The 17,311-nt window shown below is 35.4% G+C and overlaps 1 protein-coding gene across 1 annotated transcript in view; it reads left to right on the top strand.

Moving 5' to 3' along the window:
- CDH12 (cadherin 12) overlaps nt 1–17,311 on the top strand; it is a 157,644-nt gene that overhangs the window by 83,229 nt on the left and 57,104 nt on the right. Inside the window, exon 4 of the mRNA XM_085318116.1 lies at nt 4,994–5,161. Within this exon, the coding sequence (XP_085174242.1) occupies nt 4,994–5,161 (168 nt within the window). The remainder of the gene's footprint in view (nt 1–4,993; nt 5,162–17,311) is intronic.

Genomic DNA, 17,311 nt, shown 5'->3' with positions numbered 1-17,311 from the left:
TTTCCATGTCTTTCTATTGATACCTTAAATGAGTTACTCAGGTAGAGCTTGGTGGTAAAAGAAGGGACACAGCTTTAAAGGAAGAGTCATGAAACAGCTAGCCTAGCATAAACTTAAAATCCTACACCAGAAAAAGCATAAAGAATARTGCAACTATGAGCAGTGATAATGTGCTGTAACCTGTCTTGCATTAGAGAAGTCAGAAGATGAGTTAGCTGTGGCTCTAACATGACAATTTCTGAATAATAATTAGGAAGCTGTTTAATAACTTACTGTAAAAACTTCCTTGTTTTTACAGTAAGTAAAAACTGAGGAGATGATACAGTAGCTTTTTACTGCAAAGTGTCTGAATTATGAAATATTACCTTTGCCATACACTTGTCTCAAGTGTTTTTGACACTTGGAGGAGAGAAGATGGCCTTTCTGAAGCAAAATGACATACCAAACTCCGAACTTCTGGCAGATGGACAAGCATTTGTTCAGGTTGTGGTTATTGACTTTTTGTTACCTCTCATGTTCTATTTACAATTTGAAACATTGCTTTGTAATTTTTAAAGAACTTAAGAACATCTATACTGTGTCAGACCAAAGGTCCATCCTCCACTGTATCCTATTTCCAAAAGTGATCATCTGCTCAATTTTAGGGAAGAATAAAAGGAGATGGCAAGCATTTAGTGATGTATCCTGTGAATACTCTCCCAATCACCAGCAGCTTGTGACTTAGGAAGTTCTTGAGTCATTAACAATGTCCATGTAACCAGTAGCTCTGAAAGGATTTTTCCTCCRTAACTTGATCACTCCTCAGTAGGGTTCATTTGTGCAGGTCTTCAGTATCTGCACATCCAGTGACTACAAATTCCTCAGTGAAAGTTTGTCTTCTGTGAAGAACCACCTCCTTTTACTTCTTTGGAACCTGATACCTGTTAGCTTCATTTCATACCTCTTATTTTCTATAGTAGAAGAGACAGTAAACAATTAATTCCTATTTATTATTTTGACATTTKCCATGGCTTTACTGAAAAATGTGGTATTTTCCCTTAGTTGTCTCTTTTCCAGATTGAAGAGTTCATTAAACAGAAGCTACTCCATAATACTGATCATCTTTCTCCTCCCTCTCAGGACCTTTCACAGCTATATTATAACCTTTTCAATGTGGAAGGACCAGGAATTGCACACAGTACTCAAGATGCAGGCATCTTCTATAATGATATATATAATATCACATATCACACCATATATACAGTGGCCTAATGATATCCCTTGGGTTCTTTATTCCTTTCTTAACAGTTCTAAGCATTCTGTGTACTTTTGAGCTATTCTCACACATCAGCTGCTATATTTATGGAAATTTCTACTATAACCTCAGACTCTCATTTCAAAGKGATAATGATCAAATCACAGGCTATAATTTTAAATGTGAAGTTATGACCATGTTTGGCCTGCRTATGACTTTACACATAATCCTTTGTCAAGTCGTTCTTGACAGATGATAAACGTTTAATTTGACCTGAATCTAGTATGCTTGAACAGTCTCTAACTTTTATGGGTTTGAATGCCACGGCTACCCCTTAGCTTTCCTTTTTATTGACCTCCTGATTTTTTGCAGTCCTCCACTGAATGTAAGCCCAGCTATGTGGGAGCRGAACAGTTAACTCCTGTTGTGCTCGCAGGACCACAAAGTGTTTTACAGTCCATGGTGGAGAGCTGCTGTTGGGCTGATACATATTGAATCAGGCTTTAGTSCTACCAAGTCTAACAAATCAATGATTGCCTCTCCTCCCAGGGTTTCCTTAGGCAGGTGCTCCTTGAAGCAGTTGTTGTTTAGTCTGTGCCTCTGTCTGATGTGACATTTGCCCAAAGTATGTAGAACTAATTGAAGTCTCTCACTGTTATTACTTTTGCATTTCCTTCTCTAGAATCCTCTCTGATCACCCCAGCATGTTGAAGTMAGTGATGGTCAGGTGACTGTCCATACATACTTACCACTGCATTTCTCTTCTCCAGGAGGGAATTTTATAGTTGGGGTTTACTTGTTGATGCTATGAGATTRCACTCCTGGTTTTACTTTGAGGTTTCTTTAACATACATTACTACTCCACAGAAGGATAACCTACTTTATCTTTCCTCTATAATTTCTGTTTTGTTACTAAAGTGTCCTTTTGATAAACCTCTTTACATGCAATCTTCTGCTGTGCCTATGAGGTCAGTATTCTCTTTTAAGGCTAGATGTCTAAGTTCTCYGGTTTTTCCTTACACTAAATCATTATGGTCCAAATTCTCACCTCAGTTATAGTCTTGAAATCCAAACTAGTTTCAATAGGGTTATTAACATTAATATTTATTCATGAGGTTGTTCACAGAACCTGGATTTTTTCTTCYATGTAAACAGATCATTTCCTGTTAAATTCGTTATCGTCCAACAACTTTGCAGCGTGTATTTTCAAACCCTAGTCCCACATTTACTATTTTCAGTTTTCAGCACCCTTACTGAGGTCATATTTCCCATCACATTAGATAGCGATGTTTTTTTGCAAAGAAAAAAAGTCAACGTTTTTCAGTTCTGGGTCAAACAATTTTTATTGTAAAACCTTCCAATAAGGGAGTTTAATAACATTCAGAACAGTGTTACATGCACGTAAGACCTGTACATTACAGTAAGACTTCAAGTTCAAAGTTTAGATATTCTTTGTGAAGTTGGAGTTGGATTACTGAAGTTTGCAGTCCTTTTTTTTCCCAGGGATTTTTATCACCATTTTATTTTTATCTTTTGCTGTGGTTAGATAACTTTAAATCATCTTTGTCTCATCCATATGAACTGATGGTTTTGGTAGAAATAGCAGTTTTCATCTATGCTTTTGAAATAGAGCAAATAGTGAAGGGAAAATTGCCTATGAGCTGCTAGACAGGAAAATTATTCTCATTGATTTTTTTTTTTTTTTTTTTTTTTTTTTTACTGGAGACAGAGATTTCTTAGAGAAAAAATATGGAATACCTTTATACTTCCAAATGGGAAAAACAGTGGTTGATTGAGCACTTCACTGCTAGACTGATATAGCTAATTCTTCATTTTCTGGGGACCATTAGGAATATTTTTAACTGAGAAAACCACTCAATAGTAACTAAAAACTGTTATACAAGAATCAAATGAACTACGTCTCATGCTTACCACRTGCTATCTGACCAGGTCAATGGGTTTTTTGTTTGTTCATTTTTTTAAATTTTTTTTGTTATTATTATTTTAGTCTTCTATATTATCTTTTGCTAGTGTAACAAGGGAAATTCATTCTCATAGCTCTTCGATTCTTAGAATAAGCCTGCCAAGAATGTTGTAAAATACTGTGGAATGCATACTCTCCACAATCCGAAAATATGGATTAAGAGCTTTAAGATGAGACTTAGTAATATTCATCCTATTTGCAAAAAGATTTTTTTCATTAATACCACTTTCTACTTAAATTCTTAATRATTCTACTGTTGTTATGATTCCTGTTGCCATGATACCGTTTTGTGGTATATTAGTCCAAATTTATAAACTTGCATGTTCCTAAATATTTATAGTTGTGATGTTTTAAAAATTCGAGATTTCCATCTAGAACAAACAAAACACTGAACAACACTGTTTTCAAAAACTCAAAATATACTGTTGCTGTATGTAAATGTTCTTAATTATTTCAAGTAGTTGATAATTCATATTCCAGATCTATTCAGTACAGTAAATACCATGCTGAGATAGAAAATAGTAGTTGTTATTAATTGTTATTATCATAATCATTGTTACAAGKGGAGAGAATGGAAAAACCTTACTGTTAAACAACTCAATTTAATAGGAATGTCTGATAAGTTCTATAAATGGAAAAATTTAGGTCAAAGTTATTTCTAGACTCTGAACATGTACTGTAAGCTAATGGTTCCTATTCTTACTTGTTAACATACCAGCTGTTAGTTGCCAGAAAAATAAGAATGAGCCTTAAAACTTGCTTATTATCATTTYGGCTCCATTATAATGCCAGGGGGAAAAGACTACTTTTAAAACCAAACAGGTTAATCCTGAAARATAATGTGTTCTAAAATAATAATAATCTAAGGGAAACTAATGTCTTTCCAACTGGTTTATTTTATAATTATATATGCTACCTGCATGAGCCTGTTTTGCACTAAGTCATTTTCTGAAAATTATTGCTGGATTTGTAGCATTTTGCAATATAATATACAAAACTGTGACAAAGTAATGTATCTTTTTCTGTATGTTTGGTTTTAAAAGAAAGGCTTCTGTGCCCAAAATCTTGTAGCTTTTTACTTCATCAGCTAATCAAATGATCAGTATTGCTTCCCTTTCTCTGCAAATTATATGCTTTCATAACATATCAGGAGGGAGATTATGGAATACCTATTTAGAYTGAAGTCACTGAAAATTAAGAGCCATCCAAATCATGCTTTAGGATATTGATTACAATATTTTAAGAAAATACCTGAACTTTTTACCTATATCTAGGTGCTATGTCAAGCAAATTTCATCAAATAAGGGAGAACCTTCTGATAAACACCTTTTAGTACAGAATGAGAGGAACTTAACTGTGATGGCAAGTGATTCATCCAAAACACATAAAGATAAGTCTCCGAAACACTGATGGTGACCAAACATCTCTTTGTGCAGACTTTGTCTGAGTCTGCACAGCAGACTTTCTTTGGTCCTTTTGTGGCAAACCGATAACCTTGCCTTTCACATCCCTAGTGCAAATGCACTGTTGCCRTGCTCCGTGAAGAAGATTCAAGTCCTGATCTAAACACGTAGCAGTCCTTCTGAATTGTTGAATAGCAAATAAGCATAGAGCAGTTTTGAAAAACCTGAGTGGTTGACTTGTGTTTCTATTTGAGCTACTCTCTGATAAATTCTGTAGGAAGTCTGTCCAGGAAATCCATATTAAAATATAATAGTAAGCAATCATAGGYCCTTTAATTATTTTTCCTTCTTTTTTCCCATTTTTTCTCCTAGGTGTAATAAGAACAGCTTTACCAAATATGGACAGAGAAGTTAAAGAACAATATCAAGTTCTTATCCAAGCCAAGGACATGGGAGGACAGCTGGGAGGATTAGCTGGTACTACCACTGTAAACATTACTCTCACAGATGTCAATGACAACCCACCCCGATTCCCTAAGAGTATGTAGCATTCTAAATGCATTAATTTTCAAATAAGCATGATTTAAAGTATTAATGCAAGAAAGTCTTTAAATAAGTATTTGGATTTTACAAGGAAGAAATGTATACGATGAAAAAATATATACTTTTTTTTTTTAAGAATCCAAAGCTCTATTTACAACTCAGAATTWTGAATTTTCAAAAGGAAATACATCATCATTTTGCAGGGCCAGCCTCAGGCTGAGAGTTCATTTCGTTTACACTTTAAAATGATTTGGGAAATAATGGTTTATCACGGGAAAGCAGATATCCTTTTCAACTGGTGGATAGTTCTAACTTGAGACTTCTGGGTGCCAAAGACAKAACTGGCTTGTGCTAAACATTGCTGTTATGATAAGCAGGTGTAAATCTTTTACATGTCTTGGCCAAGCAGATTAAATCTGTCTGAAAAATACTTACAGACTCAAAACTGTGATCATTCACTGACAATTTATATCACTTTATATCAATTAGTMTAAATGAGGCTTTTCAGAAATATGCTAATTTAAAGAGTCTTGTAGTCTGTGTATGATTAGCAGAAGGATTGTCATTTACAGCACTCCTTCAAATTTGTTGAAATTCTGCATGTTTCATATATTTGAAATGTAGACACTGATCAAGTATAAACCTTGATACCTATGGCAAAACAATTAGCTGCTAAAAGTTGTTAATGAGGCAAATTCGTATTATGACATTTGCGTTTTGTATGAATTTATAGAAAAGGTATGGCAGCTTTATACTTCTTTGTGTATCTTTCCTTGTATGTGCATTGTAATCCTGCTTTTTGTATTATAAATGGTCCTTAGGCACCAAACCACCTGACACTTTGCAATTTTCTCTCATGTGTAAATTCTTATTCTTCTTTTCTTCAGTATGAAAATATGTTGTATTTCTGCAGGAATGTAAGAATGWCCGTGTTAAGACAAAGATCCACCTGGCCTTTTTTTCTCCTTTTATCTCCTACAGTGTTACCTAGAATATATACATAAGGCATATATCCATATAACACATACTCCAGAATATTTCCTCAGTTTCTAACAATTGTTARCTCAGATGGTGTTTTGATTGATATTCAATAACCCTCAATGGATTTTTGTTCCAGCAAGTTGCCTAGTTGCTTTGTAAAATTTCAGAGTCTGTGACATTCTATGTTAGTGAGTTCCAGAGATTAATTATATATGGCAYAACAAACAGCTTCCTTTTATTTGTTTTGAATTCATCCTTATGTATCTACATGAATGTTGACTCCTGCAAAGAATTCAGAAAGTTATGTAAAATATTACTTTTATTTAGAAAAGCTGTGTTGAGTTTTCTTCAATATTATCCATGCAAATATTATCTAATATTATTTATATATCCACTAATTCTGCTCTTGCTATTTTGTCTTGTGCATGTCAGGTATATCCATCTTTAGTTCCTCAGAACTCCCTGAAAACCTTTGAAAAAAAAATTTTTTAATTAATATTATATTAGCACCTCCAAGTCTTCATGTGCCAAGGTGGTTTTATGTAAAACGTTACACGTCATAACAGTTCAGTTATTTCATCCTTCAGGCTCTTGGGCGAATACCATCTAGTCCAATTGATTTGTTATTGTTTTGACTATTCTTTCCACAGCAGCTTCTGTTGCTAATTTAACCTTGTCTCATAGCTCTCTCCCAAAGGAGGAATCCAGGGTAGAAAAATTCTGAAGCTATTCTACACTGAACATGAAGAAAAAAATGTATTCAGCTTTACACCTGTGATTATGTTTTCTCTGAGCACTTCTATAACTTAATGGGTTGGTCTTACACACTCCCTCTCAGACTTTCACCTCTAAATGTGTTAAAAGACATTTCTTACTAGCTTATATACCAAATTCATTATTAGCCTTCCTTACTATGCTTTTACCATTAAGGCAGATTTTATAGTTCTTTCTAWTGTCTTCACTCAGACACAACTTAATGTTTTTAAAAGATATAGTCTTGCTTTTAATAGCCATGTTGTTTATTCTTAGTGMCTTACTTTTCCATAGGTGTCAAACATTTGCTTTGCACCTCCAGAATGGTGTCCCTAGATGGCATCCATACTATCTGCAGTGATTTAACTCTCTCAGCTATCTCATTCAGATTCTTTATAATAATATTCCTCAATTTTATTTATTTCTATTKTTTAATTTAACTGAATACAACTGTCATGTAATTTGGACTTCTATTGCTCCTGCGCAGATACTGAATCTAAACTTATTATAGTTGCTGTAAAATTTGGGTGAACTAGAGAACTTTTCTTGACTAGCTAGTGTAAACACTGCTCTCTTTGAGTGATTTGACCAAGAGCTTCCTCTAACACATATCATTATTCCTCCACTTCTAAGGCCTACTTTGCCTTTCATGTATATTTTGCTTTTTTATATTAGAYTGTCCCACTGACTTTGTTCTTTTCATCAGATTTCTAACATGCCTATTATGTTGATAGCCTTGTTTAACATCGGGCATTAAAGCAGACCATGCAAGTTCCCTTTTCTAAACTTCTGGTATTGTATTGCTGCTTTCTTTCTTCTCATTACTGAATCTTATTTATATTTTTTCTGTTTGATCTCCCTATTCTGCATTTCCTTCTTGACTACCATTGTCTTTTGTAAAATTCTTTAGTGAAAAATGCAGAATTATGGTGACTGCATTGTTTACTTGGAACTGTGTGCTGTTGTATTTTTTGAAGTGTGCACTTTTCTGCACCTGCAAATTTTCCTGAATTCTTCAGCTAGAATCACAATGATGATTCAATCTAATCACATAGGAAATTTTCTAAGCTTTCTGAAGCTGGGTTTTCTTATGCCTAAAAGGAATTTTGCAGCTTTTGTACAGATATCCTTTCTTCAGCAAGTGTCCCTAGTTACCAGTAATTTGAATCTCTGCTCCTTAAACCTCTTTCTCAACAAGGCATTAAAACTTTGCCCCTACATCTTGTACATAGAGTTGCACATAGTGAGACAATTTTGGACTGTGCTACTCTGATTGTCTTCATCTGCAGTTTCTTACCTAAAAGCATAAATTCTACCTCCAAGACCTCGGTCCAGTCTTACCTTATTATGTCAGAACTCACATGGTTCTTTCCTGTGTTTTCTAACAGCCTGTCAAAATGCTTGTGAGGTACTCCACCTCTGCTCCACAAGGAATCRTCACGGAGGGTCTCTTTGAAGTAACGTTCCCACTATCCTTATGCTCGATGTTCAAAGCACCCCCCATTGCAATCTGCCTGCTCCTCTCAGCTGGAATCCCTGCTGCTAGGAGGTTATCACAGGCACAAGAAGAAATCTTAAAACCTCCTGAAATTGAAAAATGCCGTGCATTGGCAAGCTCTTTGGTGCCAGTGCTCTTCCCTGTGTCTGATTTTCAGTTGTACATTTGACTTCCTTTGTTCTTACGGGCTTTAGTAATTTTCTATTTCATTGCATGCCTTCATCTACCAGGCTGTTACRGAAAATATGCTAGTCCCACATATGTCAGAAAAAATTCTTGACACAGAGAAATCATGGGATATATTTTCCTCTTTGAAGAAGATAGCCTTGAGATCTCATTTCATGTATGACTTTTTTTTTAAGACTTTTTTGTCCAATCATTGCTATGAGGGAGCAAAAAATCCAAGAGACCAAGCTTGTCCTCTGCTTTGCACAGGAGGAGTGTTGAAAACCTTTTTCTTTTATTATATCAAATGTCACAGAAGCCAAATTATAGCAGTGGATCTCAACAAAGGGGAAGGGAATAATATCTGTGGTGCATATTGATATTGGAAGAAAKAAACATTTAGCATGGCTTACAGGGTAAAATGTCAGTTTGGATATGCCAGTTTATTGCAACGTACTTAATCAAGGCAGACAGTTAACTGAAATATTCCCTTTTCTTTGGAACATATTACAAAGCACATAGTTAGATTGTGGTAAGCTAAGGACTTCTGATTAATCAGGATGGTGATAGCAAAAATCTTGATGAGTGGGGAATTACTCAGCCAGTCCCAAATGATTAAGTGGTGTGTGAGATAGTGCATAGCATGCCCARAATTCATAAAGTCATCTTGGTAATTACAGATACTGGCAAAAATAATTAATAGGAAAAAAATAAAATTGAGTATGAATTTTATTTCTAATACTGTAATTTTATTTCATTTGGGTCTGCTTTTTGTAAACAGTGCCATGAATCAGAATTACTGCTTGTTAGGGAATGGAATTGATCATTTGTTTGACCACCATAGCTAAAAGGATATTTATATATAATTTTAGTTTATGTGAAAAACAAACCTTTAAAGTCAGGTCAAGGTAGGTCCCAAGTTCAGACCTGGCAAGACCTAGAGAGTCCTTCCTGTTCTTAGTTGGGTTGAGGCCTCCAGCATCATACCAGTGGCCAACAAAGCCAGCAAGTGCAGACTTAAAAAAGGGAATAAAATTCCATTAGTAGTAACCAGTGCTGGGTAGATGTTTATGTGTTACATAGTCAGGACTACAGTTTCCCAAAGCGCTTATGCCAGAGATACTATGCTCCAGATTATTTTATAGAATAAAAAGATACCCATTATAATAGAATAAAGTTTAAACTTATTTTCTGAACTCAGTTAAGATGAAAAAAAAAATAAATTCACAGCAGAAGTAGGAGAGTATATATTATTAATACTTAGAAGAAACTACAATGATAAATAATGCATTACAAGCTCTCCAAAAAAATTCTAGTATGGAACACCTTCATCTCATCGAGGGTCCTTTAAGGAGACAGGCAGTTTTGAGTGGGRTATCAGATTACAGTGATGAAAGCCATCAACTATCCTGCTGAACACAGAATTTTTTATTTAGCACCTCTGCTTTTCAGCATATTCATTGGGGAACTCCTACCTCGTACATTTCTCAGTAATGAGGAGATGCCTTTGTAACAACGGGGAAGCCTCTAAATATCACATATTTCTGATTGAGTTGTTTGACCTGCAGGTATCTCTTGGCCCACATTTCAGAAAACTGAGATGCTTCAGAAAACTGATATTTTTATAATAACTAGAAGGAAGAATGTATTTCAATGACTTTTTATTAGTAGAAATRTATTTCCATAAGGATTATATATGTCTGTCTTGCGTGACCCATTAAGACACTGCTTTTCTGAACTRCTATGCAAATTACTGRTTCAAAACTGAAGATGAACTTGTTTGTAAACATTAAAATAACTGTTTCATAGCAAAATTTGATTCTTAAAGAAAAAAAGGCAAGAAGTAAAAGTACCTTTTTATAATGGTAGCAATGTTTAAGCAATTAAATGAAAATTTGGCATAACAAAACATTGCTTTTGAACAGAGAAGACCATATAAAAGCTGTTTACCTGTTGGCATGCCACTTTGGTTCAGAAGGGACCCAATGGCCTTTCTTTCTTAGCTACTTGTGTACATGATAACCGGTTAAGTAAAAAGACAGTTCAGCAAATCCTTCCTGGAAGCTAATGGACTAACTCTTAATGCATCAAGTGTTAGACAGTTGTGAGCTAGCCACAAGGACAGCTGTGGCTTGTTTCCAACTCTTAAAATATACTTCAGGAAAGGATGGATGGATTAGATTTACTTCAGCATTTAAATGACAAAAGTGGTATAATTAGTTGGTATAAATAATATATTATAGAATCAAACCAATTAAGTGAAGTGGTTGGTTCGTATTTTGTAAGRTTATTGTGCTTCAGTTTTCCTGCCTCTTTCTTTTGTTCACTGATGACAGAGTGACTGTGAAAAAAATTTAGAGAATTACAATCTTACATGCAGAGCAATAAAGGCACATAGGAATGATCTTAGTCAAAGGGATACTATGATTTTTTTTTATTTTAAGAGGCATAAATATATTTTTTACAGTATAAAGCCTTGATACAGAAAAATTGTCATTAAATTTTAAAGTGTATATAGTTTTTATTATTATATTAGCAAAGAAAAGACCATTCTCAAGTGTCTTATGAAGTCAGATTGGTTGGTTTTATTTTTAAGGTGATGACATTCCCCTTATTTATTTATTTATTTATTGAACAGAACTATTTGGCTAAAGATGTATTTTATAGTATCATTTCCAGCTTCCTAGAGGATTCATTATTGTAGGGTAATGATTGAAAAATATTTTTAATATGAGTAAAATGAAATAAGGATTAAATCCAACAGCTTAAATTTATCTACCAGTATTAATTTTATCTATCACTAGCCTTAACATAACAGCTCTCTGATGATCAGAAAACATCCTCTCAGGGCTGTTTGATGACCACATTTTAAAATGTTTGGAAGGCTCTGGAGCTACGAATAGCCATCACAAGGGCAAAGTTTTGCTATCATTAGTCTTTGCAGAAGTTTCCCAGTGAAATCCATCAAGATTTCTCGCATAGAAAAAGGATGGCTAACAAAAATGCTAACATGCTTAGAAATAGAAAAGGAACTATTCATCTTTCTGGTAATGATATCTTAAATAATGCAAGGTTGAAGGACTGGTCCTAAGACCTGCACTTCATCTGCCTGTTAGTGTATTAGAAACTTGGCAGCTAATTGTACTGGGATTTCAAGAGTAGATGGTGCGATGTATTTAGTAGAATTTATTAACTGGAGAGAGTAAGGCAGAGGAAACAACAGTCTTAAAGTGGAAAGCAAAGGGAACAGTAAGCAAATATAGAACAGGAAACAAAACTGATAATTTAGAAACTGGAAAAAATATTGTTCATCAATGCAATTTTAGTAATTTAACTTCTAGAAAAAAAATCCTTATAAAAGAATGCTAAACTGTTTTCTTTCAGTTATATAGTTATTGCATGCTATTTGAGTGATATATTGTCTAGATGATAATTTTTGCAATTTTGAAATTAGGAAGAGAGGTTGCAAATCATTACCCTGTAGATAACATCAATTTTCAGCAGCTATTTATTGGTTTGAACTATATTTTAAAGGTCTTAGTTTCAAGTATTAAAATTGTAGAACTACAACTATTTTGAAAGAAAAAAAAAAAAAATGCTGATCACAGAATAAACTGCCTATACATACATGGACTATGGACTGAAAACTCTCATCATTATTATATATTTATATAATACTTATATGTTCTTATATAAATACTTACAAAATACTTATATATTCAATTATCTGTAGCAAGCCTGGTATACCACAGAGATTGTACACACACTATTTAGCAAAGTTGTGTAAAAAAGTGTATGTAAAAAGCATATATAAATGGAAGTCACAGAATCACAGCATGGTTGAGGTTGGAAAGGACCTCTGGAGATCATCTAGTCCAACCTCCCTGCTCAAGCAGGGTCACCTAGAGCATGTGTGACAGGGTTGCATCCAGGCGGGCCTTGAAGATCTCCAGAGAAGGAGACTCCACAACCTCTCTGGGCAAYCTGCTCCAGTGCTCTGTCACTCTCACAGGGAAGAAATTCCCCCTCACGGTCAAGCAGAACTTCCTGGGCTTCAGTTTGCACCTGTTGCCTCTTGTCCTGWCACCTGGCACCACTGAAAAGAGTTTGTCCTCATCCCCTTGACACCCTCCCTTCAGGTACTTGTACACACTGATAAGATCCCCCCCCCTTAGTCTTCTCTTCCCCAGGCTGAAGAGGCCCAGCTCTCACAGCCGTTCCTCACAGGGTAGGTGCTCCAGCCCTCTCATCATCTTTGTAGCCCTATGCTGGACTCTCTCCAGTAGCTCCATGTCTCTCTTGTCCTGGGGAGCCCAGAACTGGACACAGTACTTGAGATGAGGCCTCCCCAGGGCTGAGTAGAGGGGCAGGATCACCTCCCTCCACCTGCTGGCAACACTCTGCCTAATGCACCCCAGGAGACCATTGGCCTTCCTGGCCACAAGGRCACATTGCTGGCTCATGGACAACCTGTCATCCACCAGCACTCCCAGGTCCTTCTCTGCAGAGCTGCTCTCCAGMAGGTCAGCCCCCAGCTTGTCCTGRTGCCTAGGGTTATTTCTCYCTAGGTGCAGGACCCTGCACTTGCCCTTGTTGAATCTCATGAGGTTCCTCTCTGCCCAGCTCTCCAGCCTGTCCATGTCAGTTTTGTTCACTCAGTAAATTAAATGTTGCAGATTCCATTCATGTGGCTTTATATGTGTGTTGCTCAGATTTCATTAGAAATTTGGGTTCACATGCAGAGTAAAGCAGTAAAAGGCTTTCTGTTCCACATAGACTCACATTTAACCCACTGATTTGGATGAGTGTAAAGTTCCTTCTTTAAAATACAAGTCTACMGGTTTATGAGAGAGATATATGGCATCTGCCTTAAATTGCAGAAGAATGCAACACTTTTCACTCCCTGTAGTAAATCTAGAGAAACCCTAGAGAGGACTATGTGATTAGCTATTTTTTCTGTTCAATAACCTAAAAAATTAAAATAGTAAAAACAGAGTTTGTGATTCAAAATAAGAAGACAGGTTTACTCCTCTGTACTTTGACAATTTGCTAGAAAACTTACAAGAGATTAAGGTTCAGAGCTCCTATTTGCCTAATTAAGAATTTGAGACAGGAAGGTCCAGCTTTCTGGGAAGTTATTCTACTCACTGGGTTTTAGCTAGGGAAGAATGGCTTTCTGAGAAGCTCTTGCTAAAAGTTGCACTTTGTATACAACCCTTGTACATTCCTTGGCTCTCAGAATGAAAATGAGACCATCTTCTATTGATTAAAGCATTTGCCTGGCAGACAAGATGCGCTAATTCAGTTCCGACAGCTAATTACTTATTTTATACCAAATGGGAGCTACTTAYACAAGACAGGTAGACAGATTCATTGCAGACTAGCCTACAGCCAGTGATTAGGTGGGAGACCAAGTCAAAGCTTGCTCTGAATCAGGAAGAGAGGGAAGTTTGAATCCTGGTTACTCCATCTTTTGTTAATTTTCTAACTACTATACCATAAGACAAAAAGGGAAAAAGCACCAGCTCCTTTTCTTCACAGGTCTTGTAAATCAAGCTTCAGTCTTTTAACATACAATCAGAAAATACTATGTAAGTATGACTTATCCATTTCTCTGTGATTTTTGAGTAAACTAAAACTACATTTTTTGAGGTGAACACATATCTTTAATCAACCACTTCAAGGAGTGATGTGAGACAGGAATGCAGAGGTCATTATAATTTTGGATTTTAGTACCTGGGAGTCACTTAATGTCGATGACACCAACAAAACAGTAGTCAAATCAGTATGTTCTTGAATTAGTATTCACAAATTGTATTTGGCAGTGGTCATGCAGGAATTAGAGGAAGACATTGGTTGTGAAGAACTAAAGAAGTATTTGCATAGTGAAAAGCTTTCCTGATTTTTTTTTTTTGAACTATAGCAGCTGTGCTATAAAATTGTTCTTTGCCTACGTAGCTTATGTATGACTTGCTTTGTTTTGTAAGAATAGCTGTGGTAGTAAAATTAAGCATGTATGCAAGTATTTGTCAGATTGGGGCTTTTGGTCACTGTGTATGGAATAGGTCTTGTTGTGTACTTGAGCAGGATTTGATACATCAAGGACYCGATTTTATTTGCCACCCTTGACTACTCTATTATAAGCAATATTTAGTAACCATATACTGCACCTAACTAACAATTATGTGTCTCAGAAACTTTGCTAAATTAGTCCTTGTATTATAGTTGTGAAAGAAGTGCAAGATTTGGGGGAATTTCTTTACAATGAGTTTTTCTAATGTGTTTGTATATTTACTTACATTTTTCCAAGGATACTTGAGTCCAGAGCACAAAACATATTTTCCTTGCAGTTGCATATTGTGAGCAGTGATGACTACCAATGACTATTGTGACTAACTGGTGACTAGAACATTATTTTCTTTACTTGTTTCTGTATTACTATAGAGTGTCAGGGATACTTAAATCATGCAATATCTGTATACTRGTATCATATGTAGCATACATATATATCATACCATATACTTATATATATCAGTACTGTTAAACTGTTACAACAATCCCTGGCACAGTTTTGGCCCACATCAAATAAAGCTTTCTCAGASAAATTTGAGACACATGGGAAAATTAGGACAGATCAGGAACTGCTCTGTGTAGTAGTGAGTAGTTCCAACTCTTTTCACTCTCCATGAAGCTGACCTATTTTGGTGTAGGTAGGGAAATTTAATAATGTGGAAGTAGGYTGTTCTATATTGGCTGGCTTTTGTGTCACAGAATATAGCTGGGTACCTGAAATTTGCTTATACAGATGTAGGTTTTTGAGCCTATGTTTTACTGTTGAGGCCGTGCAGCCCATCTTCATTCACAGCATCTGACAGTGATGTATCTGTTACTACTTGTGAGTGTAACATGAAGGATGAGTTTATACAAAGTTTAGCATCTCTTCAAGTTTACACTTATATTTATACAAATTTTTCTCGTACTCCTTTTCATATCAGAATTCCTCAAGCACTTTCTCTAATAGTAGATACAACCCAGAAAGCAGATGTAGTCTAGGTAAAAGCTCCTTAGGAAGCTCTTTAAGTATGGTAGTTGTTGTTGTAGCATGATCTTGATCATAAAACATCTTGAAGAGTGAAACATTCTATTAAAACTGAACAATGACCCCAAACCTACTAAAGCATAACATTAAAAAAAATGGAGAATTAAACTGGGAGTAGAAATATTCAGTTACCATAGACTCTCAAGAACATTAAATGTTCAGTAAATTCTATGTCTGCCACCCTCATATTGCTGCTGATTTTTTTAACTTTTTCAAGACTACACAATGARCAAAGGCTATTCTTAGAGGACTGTTTAGAGTACTGGCTGAATGAAATAAAACCTCTTTAAAGCACTAAACAGAGAGACTGAGCCCTCAGCTACAAAGCAGAGAAAGTAAACTAAAGAAAAAAAGAAAAWAAAATCCCTGGTTTTGATATTATTCTATAAGCAAACAAAATCTAGATAATTCGTCATTAGGTAAAATGTAATAGTCTGACAGCTCCGTAAAATCAATAGTCCAAGAAATACAAATGATGACAATAGTGGTTAAAGTTAAATATTATCTATTGATCATAAAATACTCTTGTTAGTCTGCACTTATCCATTCCATTTTATTTCTCCTTCCATCATCAGGTTTAAATGGTATTGGATCATTAACAGTAAAATTTATGTGTCAGTTATTTTTAAATATTTTATTATCATCGTAAATTATCATTATTAACAATTATATTTTACATGTGCTGCCTTCTGCATAGAAGACAGGAGAAACAAAAATGTTTCATAGAACTTCAACATCCTCTGGCAGAAACCATGACATTCATTTTGCCCCAGTGTGTTTTCTGTGGGGGGCAGTGAAGAAATTATTCATTCAAAACACAGAGAGTATTTAGATCGAATGAATGAAATTATCCATGGCAACCTTGGCACTGCTCAAAGGCACTACAAGTCTCYGCTTGCTCTCTGATACTGAAGAGTAGCTAGGGCTACAGATTTAACAGCATGGGGTTGCCTTGCAATACCTTAAGAGTTGTTTGCAAAGTGACTCAGAGACTATAGTGTTTCTTGCTGCATCACTAACATCATTCCTAGCAGCATCTGCCCTCTTCCTGGAGGCCTTCTGTCCAAGTAAGAAATCAACACAGCTGTTCTGCTTCTRAGTATTCTGGATTTTTTTCTGAAAATTTAGAGGCTATGGTGCACCATGAAGTGAAACAGACTACATGCAATTATCTAATTATAACCACAACTGCTTAAGCTTGTGCTTTTCAGAAATACCTAACAACTACAGTTGTAGTCAGATTTTCAAGAGTGCTTACGTCTTGTAAAAGTGTTAAATGAGATGCCTCGATGTTCAAAAGTTCTTGCACCAATCCAAAGGTTCCTACTGACAACAGTAGGAGCGATAGATACCCAGCACATTTGAAAATGTCTCCCATTTGTGTATCAAAATGAAAACTGATGACTACAGGAAGCTTCCAACCTATGTATTTAGTAGAGCTTTTACATTAAGAAAGCCATAAAAAKAAAAATATAATGCCAAAAGTTCTCTAGAGAAATCCTGTTTTCTGTTGAATTCATRAAAAGTATTTGTTCTCAGTAGCTTCTGCAGCAAATTTGTTCATTTTATAGATGTGATAGCCAACACTGTCAAAGAGAGGGATCTTTAAGTGCACACCAACCATACAGATTTMATTGAAAATGGAGCATTA

Source organism: Rhea americana, unplaced genomic scaffold (assembly GCF_003343005.1).
Source record: "Rhea americana isolate MKP2758 unplaced genomic scaffold, rheAme1 scaffold_52, whole genome shotgun sequence".
Lineage (NCBI taxonomy): Eukaryota > Metazoa > Chordata > Aves > Rheiformes > Rheidae > Rhea > Rhea americana.
The sequence above is the reverse complement of the archived record's forward strand: the minus strand, read 5'-3'. Positions and strand labels throughout refer to the sequence as shown.